Source organism: Poecilia reticulata, chromosome 11 (assembly GCF_904066995.2).
Source record: "Poecilia reticulata chromosome 11, P_reticulata-male-v2, whole genome shotgun sequence".
In the NCBI taxonomy this organism is placed as follows: Eukaryota; Metazoa; Chordata; class Actinopteri; order Cyprinodontiformes; family Poeciliidae; genus Poecilia; species Poecilia reticulata.
In genome coordinates this window covers 24,445,194-24,460,603 of record NC_088840.1, presented here as the reverse complement: position 1 = coordinate 24,460,603, position 15,410 = coordinate 24,445,194, and the positions used below count along the sequence as shown (strand labels likewise).

The following is a 15,410-nucleotide window of genomic DNA, read 5'->3' as shown; positions in this document are numbered from 1 at the left end:
TTCTAAGAAATGCAAAAAGATGCTCCTTCCAGCCCTTTCATCTAACTGGCCGTTTGTTGCTCCCTGACTTCCCATTTAATCTGCTCTGGCCCGTTGCAGCCCCTGGACAGGCGCTGGAGACTTTTGTTGGCGAGGATGTGAACACCATGCTGATCGTCAACCTCTTGAGTGGGACAGAGTACAGTGTCAAGGTCATCGCGTCCTACACCACAGGATCCAGCGAGGCTCTAACAGGAAAGGCCAAGACTTGTGAGTTCAACTTCCTTCACTTTGATTTAACTCCACAGTTTCTCTCTTGTGTTTTTGGCTCAACGTCAAATTTCCTTTTGCACGGTGTTCTTAAACAAGATTAACAGGAGAGCTTATTGTGATTGTACACTGTATTTCTTTTCTTATGTTTGGAGTTGGTTTTGAAAAACATTCAGTTTTGTGTAACTGCTTCTGATGAACGGCTGTCAAAAGTGTACATGCCCATGCTAGCATATCAGGTTTTTGTGATGACAAAATAAGGCCCCAATAAATCATTTCAAAAGTTCTACAGCTTCAGTGTTAAAAATATTCTTTTGTAAAGGCACAGTACTATGTAAAATTGATGTTATTCCCTCATCAAAAGCATACGTGGAGTGTTGCTTTCATGCATATTTGAGCATGCTTTTAACCTTTCTACTTTGCAAAATACTGAGGGTACAGAGCACCGCCTATAGGGACGAAGCTCCTCCTCAGTAACTGCAGTTTCCAAACTCCTGTCTCACAGCAGCACCACTCCCTGGAGCTTCCCTCACTCAGCTCCTTCAGACTAGTCAGCAGCCATTAGAAAGCACCTGGTGGAACCGTAAATCTGATGAGATTATTATATTTGCTACTCCTCAGTGCAAAGCTTGTAAAAGGATTAATAGAGAAACAATGTTGGGACGACTTCCTGAAGGCAGAGTGTCGGAAAGCGCAAGAGTTTCTTAAAAAGACAGACGCCCAATTTCAAGGTGTTAAACTACAAGGTTAAATTGCTTTTAAGACATATCTGATATACTTTTATTACAACTGAAGGCAACACTGTTACCTGATTGTGCTATAAAATGTCACAATGTGGCTGAAAAACATAATACTGGCCCTTTAATTCAACAAGAAAACAATGAAGAAATGCAAAATATAAAATCTTAAATAATCTTTTTTCATTAGTGTGAAACTTTAATCACACACCTTTTGATTCGCAATATTTTTACTGTTCACTTCAACTGAACAAGATGTCTGTCAATCTATCAACTCAGTTTCTGATCAATCTGAGTGACTTTAATAGAATCAATTTTAGAAGATTTTTTGTACAATAGAACAATAAACCCAATAAGCCAATGGTCATGAAATCTGGGTCATGAAATGAGCTTTCCCTGCAGGGTTTCTGGGTAGTCCCTTAAAAGGTGAGGAGCTCGGCCATCTGGTAGAGACTCTGAGTAGAGCTGATCTAAACAATCACCTTTAATTAAACATCAAAGCAGCTGAACATCTACATCCAGCAGCAGTTGTTAAATTAACAAGATACGATAGCTCAAAGTTATGATTGCTGATGTAAAGCCTTCCCAACACTCCTTGAGAGTCTGTCCTGAATTATTTAATCAGTTCCTCTCGACTAAAATAATGTGAGTTGAAACCTTTATGTTCCTCTCCTGCGTCATAATTAACCTCTTCACAGCAGCCTGCTCCATTCGTGTGCAGCTCCGTTTGGACCTCCGATGTCACCAGCTTGTGAAAGTCAAAGCCACTAACAGAAAGCATGCCCTTTCGTGGTGTCCTTGAGCCAGACAGTTAAACCCAACCCCATCATCCATTTTCATTACTCTGTTTGCAGGGCAAGTGTCAGCTAAAGGCAGAAACATGTACCTTTTTAAATATAGCACACATGCCTTGGTGGCGTTTTTCACTGACTGCATACCAATGAGCAGACTCGCGGTGGTTAAATAAAGGACACATTTTCAAGACAAAGGCGAGAGGAGGAGAGGGTAAACTGAAAAAGATGGAAAGATGGGTTTATATGAAAAGAGGGAAGGCTGATTAGGCTGTAGATGTCCCAGAAGGGGAATACAGTGTCTGTGATATTGCTCAGCAGCATGTTAATGAAACCAGTGAGCCAGCAGAGATGAACGGACCGATGCGTCAATGTCACACAATCACAAGTATCTGAACTTTTGAGACGAAAAGTAGGGAGTTTTCTTTCGGAATTTCTTTTAAGACGTGTTAATTGTATATTTTGATGTCTCTGCAGAATATTTGGAAAAATACATTTGTGGCCGTACACTTTTTGTGCAATTAAACTCATCAGGTAAATAAGGAAAAATGTATACTTATTTATTATAAAGACCCAACAGCAACTCACTGTTTAATATTTTTGTTTTATAGACTTGGAAATTATCTGAAAACAATGTTTGCCAAAAAGCTGGAATTGCTCCTAAGTCTGATTGTAAACTTTGTACAAAAAATCCCAGGTCCTGAAAGAGTTTTTACATCCTTGAATATCAATTCATTTCAATTCAAAAATAATCTATTTACACCAGAAAGAAATTAAGTGTTGTCATAACTCATCTGATCCTAGGAACTTCTAAGTGGTTGTGGATTGTGGTGCTGTAGTCAGGAATGCAAGGAGATGAAACTCATGAATTAAATACTTAATTAAAAATATTTAGTTTTTTTTTTATTCAGTGTAAAATAAACCAAGCTTTTCAAGGCCATTACCAACTTATATAAACATGAATTGTAATGTCTCTCTCAGAACAAGTGATGCTTTCTAAAGTCAGATCTAAAAGCCATTCCAGCCATTTGCATAAATAGACTGTGTGGGTTTGTTTAGGATTGTATGTAAAACCTACTCTTTTTTTTTTTTTTTTGCAAACTCAGTGTAGCTACATTTCTCCATATGTCTGCAAATAACTTCATGAAAATGCAGTGTGGTGTTTTTTAAGCTAACCAGCTGTATGCTTTAGGTTCGTCATCTGGAATCATGATTGCATGTGGTTTCTCAGATGTGACTCTGTGCGGCTTTGTGCGCCGCTATTATAGCAGCATGGAGAGAAGAATGCTCATAAATCCCCACCGACTATTTTTAGAGACCCAAAAAAGTTTTACGTTTCTGATCCATTTCTGTTTAAAATTTAGAATCATATATGAGCATTGCTACAAAGTCAGAGCCACTAACCAACACCTGCCATAACTTACAGTTACTGTAATTGCTTTGGGGGGAATAAAGACTGAAGCAAATGAAAACTTGATGTTTTCTGCATGAAATCTGCATCTTTTTCTTAACATTATTTTTATTTCTCTGCCTTTTCAACAGTGTATCTTGGCGTAACCAATTTGAGCACATATCAAGTGAGGATGTCTGGTGTTTGTGCTCAGTGGGTGCCTCACCAGCATGCCAGTACCTACCGACTGGTTATTCAATCTGTGACTGGTGAGTACCATTATGTCTACACCCTTAACGCTGTGATTAAAAATCCACTCTGAAACAGAAGTGGCACAAAACCAAAAAAAAAAAAGCAAAAAGACAAAGTCTAAAAAAAGGACAATAATACTAATTTAGAGTTCACTGGATCTGCATAAATGTAGAAATGTAAATGTCAAATTTAGAAATAAAGAATAATTACATTTTTCATTTATTTTTTTTTTTACTTATACAGGTTGTTATATGAAGAGATAAAGTATGCAAACGCATGCACACAAGTTTTGTAACTACATCATGTTTGACTTCAGTATCAGGTTTTAAAAGAAGTGTTGCAGTTCTACTAAACGTCTCGGTGCATTACCTCAGCTGTATCACACTGTATTTCCAGTTGTAATTCTCTTCATTATTCCATGCTGAGCTCCCACAACAAATTTCTGAGCTGGTTGCGAAGGAACTCATTCATACTCGCATGCTTTCATGAGGAGGAGTTTGAATTCCTAATTAGCCCAAGATCACAGAGGTTCCGTTGTCTTCCACTTGAGATGTGCTGACAGTCGTAAAGATTTAGCTGTACAATCAAACACTGAGCTTTTCTGTCGGGGAAAAAAAAAACGGGCTTTTGGATTACAGCTCTGGTGACATTTACATTTCCTGTGTGGAGTAAAGTGGAGCAAAAAAGACAAAGAGGTATTATGGGTGCTAAATGAGGAGGTGTTCTCGTTACGTGATTGACAGTAATTATGCCTCGTTGAGTCTGTTCTGGGAGGTGTGCTTTAAAGAAGAACACACAAAATGGAATTGGTGTTCTGAAGTTTTCTCTAAACATTTAGTAGCACCTGGAGTCAGTTTTCTTATTGAGAGAAAATTGTTTCCCTGAAACAATAAAACCAAACATCTCCTTCTGTCTGAAGCACCCTGTGGTGAGATGTGGGCGTTTTGGAAAGAAGTGAAACCTGCGTTAGAGAGTCCCTGCAGACGCGAGTGTCTGCCGGATCTGATCTTCTGACTTACTTTTGAAATGCTTGAAATGTTTACTGCAGTGTCCCTTTTTGTCTAATTAAGCGTTTTATGCAGATGGAAAGTGTTTTGTGTTTTTATAATATAATGAAGGGCAGCCTGTCGGCTAAACCTCAAACATGCCAGATTTTTGTTTTTGCGTTTTCTCCCATTAGTTACATATTTACTCCCTCCTGTCACTGTCTTGCTATTGTGATCCATAGATGTTTGATACTTAAGTTTCATTTGTGTTTCCATTTTATTAATTTCTTCACTGATTATCTACTTAGATCTGGACTTATTTAACTTTTGGTTTATTAGTATTTTATGCATTTGGTATAGATGCCTTAGATTATTGTTCATTCCTGTTTATTTCGTTTCAGGTTCAGTCATGTTGTCTCCCTTTGGTTTATCTTTTCACCTCTTCCCAGCTGTTTTCTACTGCATATTCTAATCTCTTCTCTTTTTCAGCTGCTTCCACTTCTCCATAATTAGCTCTTGTGGTTCTTTTGCCACTTTCGCCTCTCTCCACTTCAGATTCAGGAACAGAAGTAGGATTTTCATCCTGGCTTTAGGACAGCGGACCAACCCTCTTAGAATTGCTGATAGAGTCTTGGGAGTTGGATTGTTTTGCTGTAGATCTGGAGAAGTCAATATTTTGACTTTCTACTTTCCACTTTGAGTTCCTGATCAGAATGCCTCTTGAGCACCTTCTTTTGGTGGCTTTATAGGTACATCCTGCAAGGAAGGATACATGGGAGAATCCCATAATTCACTGGAGGAGCTGTATCCCATCTACGCTCTCCTTCTTGGGGAGAGGAAGATGTTTTAATTAAAGTATAGACATGGCATTATCCTTTGTGTTGCATAAAAATATAAAGACATGGGATCTTCAACAAAATAAGTGCATTTTTCTTTTACTCTTTTAGATCTGCTATATTTCTCAAAAGCACAAAATATAGGTTGCTCCTTGGATTTTTATCATTTTACCATTTTCCTAAACTGTGCCAAAGTGAAAAAGAAGTAAAACTGTTTCCATTTAACAAGTTTGCATTGATTGTGTTCATGATTAATGATCTCACCGTCAGAACTGGACACACATTCACCGTTAAAGGTCTTTCAAGCTAGCTCTTACTGAGACTATTTGGTTTTTCTTCATGCTTTTGTTTTATAATCTGTAATAATCTGGCTCAGCATACTTTGAAAAGACAGCTCCCTTAATGTCTTAAAATTGCTCCCAGAGTTTTTATGAAACTTGTATTTTTGTTTCTATTGCAATTTAATGTGATCTTTTACTTCAGCTGTCCAAACAATCCCAGTCTCCCATATAAACAATTATTATCGCAATTTACCCGGCACTTTCTTTCTGCAGCCTCAAACAGAAATAATTGTCTATTTTCTCGTTTTGAAGGGATAAAACGGTCCAACTCCCCAAAATAACACCAAACAACAGATGGCGTTGCCCTGATTCAATTTCCCAGGTACACCTCTCAGTCTCCGCCTCAAAGATGAGATTGACTTTTAATACAGCCGTCATCCGCCGAACAGGAAAGTAATGGCTGTTATTCATCACCTTTAGGCCTTCAGCAATACCACTGCAATCATTAACGTCACATAAAAGCCACATATTCCCCCGTGTTTCCTCAGGGAGCGCCAATGTATTGGTTTCTTTCAACACACACAATGGAGGTAAATGAGGATTTATGTCAGCACAGCTGGTATGTAATTACCCTAGAGATGTTTCTGCTGCAGGAGAAACTGGAATGATGTGCTTCTTATCCCATTTTTGATAAGGAACGTTATGAAGTGAGACACGGGAAAGTAAATGTAGGAAAATGCAACGAAATCTCAAACACGGATTGTAAAGTAGATGAGGGTAAAACCTTTGGTGCCGAAGATGGTTGATGAACAAACAAGTTTAAAGAGGTTTGAGGTAATTAGATTTTCCTAAATTTTATTTTGTTGGCTGCCGTTTGTAAACACTGTTTCTGTTTTTTTAGGATTGTAAGAGTAGATCGATCTTCTAGCTGTCAGCATTAGATCTCCTAAGACCGCAGTTAGTTGGACAGTGAGCTTTTCAGTCGTCTGATAGGCATCGCCCATTTAACCTTGTCAAATATCTGCATGAATATTTAATGTATTTAGCACTATTTTTTTATTTTTTTTTTTGCATTCAGCCTATTAAGAGCACTTTCATTAGATCTATTCATAATTCACCCTCAGGCATTACACTCAAAATCACAGCTGTGGGCGACATTAACCAACAAATTGATCATTCTATATTTCTTCAGTAAAAATATTTAACCAACTTCTTGTACTTGCTTCATTTTAATCAATTTTCTTTTTGAGGCTTGCAGACAGAGAAATGACATTTCAGTGATTTAACTGAATGACTGAAGTCGTTTCATTTTGAAACATTTTTTTTTAAATACACCTCCTAGAATATGAAACATTAATGAGAATATGAAGCATCAAAAAAGATCATCCATTCTTTCATCCATTTATAAATCCATCCATTGTCCATATCTTCTCATCCTTGCAGTCATCAAAATGCTCGTGCATGTTGCTCAGATTTCCAACCTGATCCTTGTATAGAAGGTCATTTCCATAAACAAATCAATATGTATCTTATTGATTTATTTCAGAATTTGCCAATTAATTAAAACAATAATCAACCATAAAGCTAGAATAACTCTAAATGTCCAGCTACTCTCTCTATAAAGATACATATCTTATTTTAAAACATAAAGATCATGCTCTACATATTAACAGAACATAGAAATTTAAAATATTTAAAATATTTTGACAGCTTGAAATAATTCAACAAAATAATTCTAAAAGTGGCTCAAACCACATAACAATAAAAAAGTAAAATTTAGCACATCTATTTAAATGAGCTCCAGCTTTTGCCTTTATAAACATGAAGCTTCCCCAAACGTCGCACTTATTCAGTCTGATCTGGAACTGCTTTTAAGCACAGTTGCATTCAGTAACTGTGTTAAAAACATAATGTTTTTAACTATCAACATGACATTTATTTGAAAGGCAAATCATTTTTGCTGTCAAATAAGCTGTTAGTGGGAGCACAATAGGCTTTTTTCCTAATTCTTCCTATTGTCTTTTTCCAGCATGAAAAACTGATTGTTTTTCCCAAAATTTCTAGACAGACTTTGTTTTTTGTCGTGTCCAATTTTGCAAAACTATTTTGACGTTTTTGTTTGGACATATTATGTATGTGGTTTTTCAACACAATGGTCAGTGACACCGCTAGAAAGAATGTTGTTATACTCTTAGATTTTTTATGAAATTGTGTATTTCGCAGTTTAAAATATCAGGGTTTTTTTACTAGGTTCTCGAATTTTTTCCCAAAATAACATTTAATGCAGAAAAATCACACTTTCTTGTTATTGTTTGATTGTTAATTTGATCTGTTTGCGACTGCAGGTAGTCAGAAGCAGGAGACGAAGCTCGGTGGAGGCGCCAGCAGACACTGTTTCACCAGCCTGAAGCCCAACATGGAGTATAAGATCAGCATATTCTCTCAGATGCAGGACGGGACCGAAGGACCTGCTGTGACTGCAAATGTGAAGACATGTAAGAAAATCCAAGCACACAAGCTCAAGCAATAAAAGCGTCCAGTTTAGTGTGTTCATTATTAGATTTGTTTTATGGCTTAATTATTAAGCAATAAACATTAACGATTTGAAATCTGTACAGAAAACAGATGTTTAGTGCAGACATTCTCCACACTTACTCGACTCATCACCTATAATGCGTCCAAAATCCCCTTTAAATATGCTCGTGCAGGTGTGATCACAATATAACAGCAACACACTCCCCACGCACGCATACTCTTCATCTAACTGCTGTCGGCTGTTATTGTTTAGAAGAGAAGAGACCGGAGTACAATCACGTCACTTTCACCAGAAAATGTCTTTGATCCTTGTGGAAGCACCGCATCCTCGTCCGTCTTTCAGAATGAGGCTTTTGTTCTGCAGCAGCCGCTCCAAACTCTAATCAAGAGCCAGTGTCTGGAGACGAGGCGGAGGAGGAGGGAGGCTGTTGGGACGGGTGGGCTGCTTTGTCATTTTGTTTACCATAAGCATCATGGAGCATGATTTTAATAAATCAGGGTAATAGTCAACGGAACGTTTTGTCTCTATTACACTGTTGGTACTATAAACAGAGTGATAAGTATCCTTAAAAGATAACTTTTTCCTACGTGTAACATCAGATGGCCACTAGACGTTACAGTTTCACATGTTATATTTCGCATCAATAGTTTGAAGGCTTTTAAAGAAAAAACGACAAAGGAAAACATTGGAATGTGAAAAGCCTTTCAAAAAATAGTTATATTTCTTTTTCTATTTATTTTTTGCTGCAACCACAACCATTAATGGTTTTTGTTTTATTCAGGTTTTATGTGATAGATTAACACAAAGTACTAAATAATTGCAGTGTGGAAGGAAAGTGATTTAGTGGTTTTTAATGTTCCTCTTACAGCAGCTCTGTTGGGGGATGTCTCCACCTCCTTCACACACCCAGAGGATTGCATTTCTGCCTCTTCTTTTATGCAAAATACCTTGTGCTCATGGAGTGTTTGTGAAGTTTCTCCACAAACACTTAATTGGATCTAACGTTCAACTTTGGAGACTTTAATACTTGGATATGCTCAATATAAACAGTTCCTGGCTTTATGTTTATGGTTGTCCTGCTGGAAGTTGAACCTTTTCTCCCATTTCAAGCCTATGGCAGCCGGTAGAAGACTTTTTCCAAGTATTATCACATATTTAACTCCATCGAACCCTTTAACTCTATAGCGTCATTATCTTTGGATCCCCTCAACATAACTGTTGGGATTAACAAGGTAACAAGGCGTTTAAGAGTTCATAGAACAAAGCTCATTTGCAAATTCAGTAACACATTTCACATAGTGTATGCAGAATTAGGCATCTGCATGATTGATTTTATTGCACTTAATTGTTTGTGAAATCTGAACTGAATAGTATTTATGCACATCATATCTAAGGTTGATTCATCACAAGATGCGAACAAGAAATGCTAGAAGGAGGGCTGGATCTGAAAATAAACAGAATGAAAGTCAGAGATGGTCTGTTTCCAGACGGTTCAGACAGGAGGCTGAAGGAGTAAAGAGAATAACCTATAGAGAGATAAAAAAGGCAACAAGACAGAAAGTTCTTTCCCTGAAAAAAACAGATCTTTGTTTGCTTTAGGCTGCTCCCAGACACACTGCGGCTCTACGGTGAGCCTCCTGGATGATTTATGGCTTTGTTTTGACGCAAATGAAAGCCTGAGCATTTCCTCAAATGACTATCCCCATCGCTGCAGGCAGCCGCTACTGAACGCTCCCTACCTGCCATCACAAGTGATTCGCAGCCTCAGGTAGCTGATTTACTGCCTAAACAGCTCTGAAAGCATCGAGTGTGTGTATGTGGGGTTTCTTTAGGAGGAGAACACACACACACACCAAACCAAGTCAAGGGGTTGAAAGCGAGAGACGATAGACTTTGGGTTTTGACTGGAGCTCACGCTGTGATCAACGCACCAAATTATACAGGAGCCAAAATCACAGCTTTGCATGTAGTTATTTTACACTTTCTGTACGAGTTTGTATGTAGCTGTGTTTCACCGATCCGTGTCGAGTTTTGTAGCACGGAGATCTATTTGCTATGTCATTTGGCAGGTTAGTATATGATGAATGGGGTCATAATTGGAGGTTTTCACAAATTCCTGTTTGTGTGTTTCTCTTTACTCAGTACCAATCCCAACACCAGCACCGGCCAAGCCCCCGACCACCACGCCACCACCCACAATCCCTCCTGCTAAGGAAGGTGAGGCTTCCTGTCATTCATTCTCTCCAACATGTCTACTGCCAGTTGACAGAGTTATTGACGTATGAAGTTCTGTGCTGTTGTTTTGTTTAAGAGGTCAGGTGTTTTTAAAGATGCCTTATTTATAAAAAATAATTTTTTGTCATCATACCTTTTATTTAAGCATCATCACAAAAATGCTGCCAGATTAATACAATTCTATGCAAAGCACTCTTCTGTGTGCCAAACATAAAAACATAATGTTGCTTTCATTTACTCCTAAAACATCATTATTTCTTCAATTAATGAAGTATTTTAATTAATTCAGATTTTTTAAAAGTATTTATGCACATTAACATTATTTAAATTGATGGGGGATCCTAAAATAAACATGGAGATATAATTTCTAGATTGTAGCATGAATGTAAATGCTGAATTTAGTAACATTTTATTTTTGAATGAAAATCTTTGAGCTTACCTGCAACACTCTATTTTCAGAGACATACCAGTTAAAAAAAATCAAAAAAATCTGTATGATGTATAATTTATCTGTTCACTAATATATCTTGACATGAGAGCCTTGAAGTGACTTTGTTTTTCTCTCACAGTGGGGGGCACACTCAGCCACAGATTGTTACAGAGACCAGCAATCAAAATGTAAAATGTTAGTTTTAGTATGATGTATGCTAAAGTGGAAGCAGTCTGATCTCAGTCTGCACTGATGCTGTGTGAGGCTCTTTTCCTCCCCCACACACACACACACATACAATACATGCACACGCACGCACACACACACACACACACACACACACACACACACACACTTCTGACAAGCTCCAACATTTACAGGATTTAAAATACGGAGCTCAAACTGAAATAATTATTGTCAATTTCAAGGTTCTGAAATGGAAGTTGCAGAACCGATATCTGCAGACTTGAGATGAAAATAATTCATTGAATGTGGCCCAGTGATCCTTACATTTTATAGCTTTTAATTTTGTCAAACATATAATTCACATTCCTCACATCTGTCATCACTCACTCATCAGTTTCATCTCCAGTGTGCCATTAGCTGTTTTATATAAATGAGGTGAGAAAAAAAAACGCAGCAGCAGCCATGTTTGCTCTCTCATAAAATTTTAGCTTGCGTAGCCTCATTGTCTAATAAAAAATCATTGTGCCTTCTAATAAAAATGGTTCAAGTACCAAAAAGTAATGTCATTAAAAATACAGACCATAAAATATGAATGACTGGCGGCGATTTATTTTATGTGTAGATTAGTTTTCTGCTAATTTTCACTGCTTTTTCAATGTGCAATTTTCTCAGACCTTGTAAATTTAGCTTTGAAAAATATTTTCTGCATTTTCCAAATGCTCCACTTCTGCTTCCAGAAATGTGATTTATTCATGTTCATCACTAGCATAATCATTTTAATGTTTTTGCGGTAGTTTGTGTACATTAAAAACAGTTTGCTTTGATTTTCTTTGGTACATTTGGTTTTACTTTAACTTATTTTACCTTCTATGTCTCAACTCTTTCACTTTCTCAGTTATTACTCCACATATTTTCTTGCACATTTGGAAAAAAACGTCAGATTGATGTTTTTTTTCTGATTCTAATTCATAATGTTGTCATGTTTTCCCCGCCCCAGCAAATATTGATTGCCTTTGCCTTAACAAAATCCTAATTTAGTAGTACAAGAATAGCATGGCTAAAGTTGTGCTAGAATGCATGTTCTGCCAATTGCAGCTTGTTTTATCTTGTAAATAAATCAGGATTTATTCTTTTTTATACTTCTGTGTTTTTGCAGGATGTGGTTGTATTTCTTGTAACAAAAATGGGATAGCAGTTGTTCCACCTGGTCCATTAATCATCCCCTGTGATGTTTTTATACTCCTTTGTCTCATTAGTTTCCTTTCACGTTTCCTGATTCATGTATTGCTACTCGTGTTTGCTTTTGTCTAGACTTCCATCTTGAATCAAAGTATATATCTGTCCTAATTTCCTGCATTTCATTCTTACATTTATCATGTGATAAAGAAAATTTCATCCGAGGCTTTTCTTTGTACAAATTAGATGCAGATTAATCAGGTCCAAACACCTCATCTCACTTCAGCTCCATCTCATATGAATCTCTGACTTTATTCTCAGTTCTTACATATCCATGATAATAGAGCAAATATGTAGGAATAACAATTGAGAAGTTGGATATTAAATAACAAAAATTTTAATTTTATGGCTTTGGCTATTAGTGGTGTTCATTTAAAAATAATCTGCTAGCGACTCAGAAGTGCAGCCGCTAGCAGATCCACAAGAAATGTTGATGTCTTGTTGTAGCTGTTGATATCTAACCCAATTTTTGTAAATATAAAACAGCAGGGTTTAAAATATCGGGTATAATTTTATACCAACTCACGCGTTTTGATTGTGGATGTCCATCTTAAAGCTGCATAATAAAGTCCAACAAATATCATGGAAATATTAATTTATTTTAATATTTTTCATATTAGTTCTTGATAACACCTACACATCCGGCATGAATAAAGTGCTATTCATAATTCATATCTATAAAACACTCCCAGGTGAACATGGCTGACCTAAAGAACAGCCTTAACTCTGACCCCGTTAAATTACTTCAAAGCGTTTCCTGAATGCAGAACAGAAACGGAATAAAACCCTTCCTGAACCTGAAGTGCCTTGATTAATTTTCACAAAAGAGAGATGCTGTCCAGGGGGAACAGAACCAGAACCAGACCTGACCTGAATAAAGCAGAGATTAATTGGTTCCCATCCAAAATGCATCGGCATGAGCAGATTCTGCCAAGAAACAAACACAGGCAGCTGAATGAGTTGAGCAGTTAATTCACTTCACCAGCAAACAGCTTTAGTGGGAAACGAGAGCAAGTTGGAAAACGTGTATATGCCAAGGCAACTAATGCTTTGCATTTATTTATCAGCAGTAGAATGGGAATTTAAATTATCAGAGTTTCTGAGTAAATAAAAGAGTTTGAATTTAATGTATTATTAGCTGCCTTTATGCTGAAGACTTACTTGCTTAAATTAGTTATTGTATTAAATTATTGGACATGAAATGATTTTAATGCATTTATAATATTCAATTTGAACAATAGAAGTATGGTCAGTGACTACTGGAGACGCATGAAGCAGTCTTTTTTTCTTCAACATAAACAAAACCTCTTAACTGACGCATATTATCAGGATTTATTATTTTTGAGGGAAGATTTATGACCAAATATATTTAATCTCTACAACCACAATAAAATGAATATATATTTTTTTCTATTCCCAGTTTGTAAGGCAGCCAAAGCAGACCTGGTCTTTTTAGTTGATGGTTCCTGGAGTATCGGTGACGACAACTTCCTGAAGATTATCCGTTTCCTGTACAGCACCGTCGGAGCTCTGGATCGGATAGGCCCAGATGGCACACAGGTAACCCAGATGAGACCAAATCATTTTAAACAAAAATCCTTAATAAAACAAAAAAAAGTTAGTAAAAGTCTATGAAAGCATTTTTTTCTAACCATTTTGCCAGATTAATTTTTAATTAGTATCTGTTTTATTCCATCCACATTGTGCCTTCTGAGTCTTCCATGTTATTAGAAAGAGGCTTGAAAACAGATTTGAATTAGTCTCATTAATTGTTGCCTGTGTATTTATCCAAGGGGCAGAGATACTGCAACAGAAGGACAAATTGGGAAATGTATGCTTAATCAGACATGCAAAGTGCAAATCATTTGCAAATGAGAAAATTTCCTTTAGCAAAATGCAAAAGGAAAGAGGCAAACCACAGATACCAACATTTGTTCATGACATTGGAAACAAACAAGTCTAAAATTGCTGATAAGGGAGTGGATCTAAAAATCTGGTTTTCCTCAGGAAACAACTTCCACCCAATTTGCTCATCCCGCCTAAGCAATTTTTCAACGTCGCTATAATTTCAGGAGAGGGAAACTAATGAAGAGGGTTTTCATCAGCAGCCTATTGTGTCAGTAATGACTGCAGTGTGACCCCCACAAAACTGCATACATTAAATTTATTTTGCTCTAGGGAAAGGCGTAAAGACTGATTTAAGGCTTATACAAAACAAAGCAAAAATATCTGTAGATACTTAAAAGGATTGATTAGCCAAGAAAAACACAAAACTAAAAGAACAAAATGAATTATTGAAATCATTCTTTTGTTTGAATGCCTAAGTTGTCTCCAGTATTGCCATTTTTCTCAACAAGCTTTATTTAGCTCCGATATCATGTTAAATTCAGATGACTATGAAGGTCAACTAGTTATGTATTTTTTTGATGTTCCTTTTTGAAAATACAAAACCAGATTCTGAAACTGCACATTTCTTGACACATCGTCCTGCAAGTTGTGAGAAAACCTTGAAAAATACATATTTTATGGCACTATTATGACTCCCCCTTTCAAAAGTTAGTCAAATTCAACCTTTAGAGTTTTTGTTCATTTAAGAGTCCCACTTTTAGAAAATCATTTTTAACAAAATCAGAACATTTTATAGCATTGTATACGTAATTAAGTTAAAATGTCTAGAGAGATGTTAATAATCCGCAACTGATTTTTGAGTAGAAGTATAAATAATGAGTATGACAAGCCTGTTTTTCATTTCCAGTTTTCAACATGGAAAAGGCAAAAATTTGATTTTTCAAGAGAAAATACACACATTTCTTTTGAAAGCCTAAGAAACATGTCTTTAAAAGGGCTGCCAATAAATCTAGAGGACAACGTTTAACTTTAAAGATCAAGGTTTTACTAAAATCTTTAGGTAGTAATTCTAAACCATGGAAATAATATAAAAATATATATTTTTTACCATTCTTTATTGATTGATGGTCCTCTTTTAATTATTCATGGATTTCTTCCTAATATATCTATTTTGTACATTTTCAAGTTTTCCCTTTGCATTTATTCCAATGATTCTAAGCATTTTTCCTTGTGCTTGTTTTGATTCTTTGAAAATAAAATGCACCTCATTTCAGCCAGATCAGATCTGTGGTGCTTTCTAGGAATGAACCACGATACTTTAGTGTCACTTCACTTCATATGAGTTTTAGAATTATAGTGTTTAAATCCCTGCAGTTTTTACTAGTGAATTTTTGAAGAGAGAGTGAGAGAGGGGTGG

At 36.5% G+C, this 15,410-nt stretch overlaps 1 protein-coding gene across 5 annotated transcripts in view; it reads left to right on the top strand.

The window, feature by feature from the left end:
- Nucleotides 1–15,410, top strand: part of col14a1b (collagen, type XIV, alpha 1b) — a 144,176-nt gene that overhangs the window by 79,809 nt on the left and 48,957 nt on the right. For all 5 annotated transcript variants that reach the window (XM_081613013.1, XM_081613011.1, XM_081613010.1 and 2 more), the window contains 5 exons: nucleotides 100–249; nucleotides 3,320–3,436; nucleotides 7,868–8,017; nucleotides 10,201–10,275; nucleotides 13,566–13,705. In XM_081613013.1, coding sequence (XP_081469139.1) covers nucleotides 100–249; nucleotides 3,320–3,436; nucleotides 7,868–8,017; nucleotides 10,201–10,275; nucleotides 13,566–13,705 — 632 coding nt within the window. The remainder of the gene's footprint in view (nucleotides 1–99; nucleotides 250–3,319; nucleotides 3,437–7,867; nucleotides 8,018–10,200; nucleotides 10,276–13,565; nucleotides 13,706–15,410) is intronic.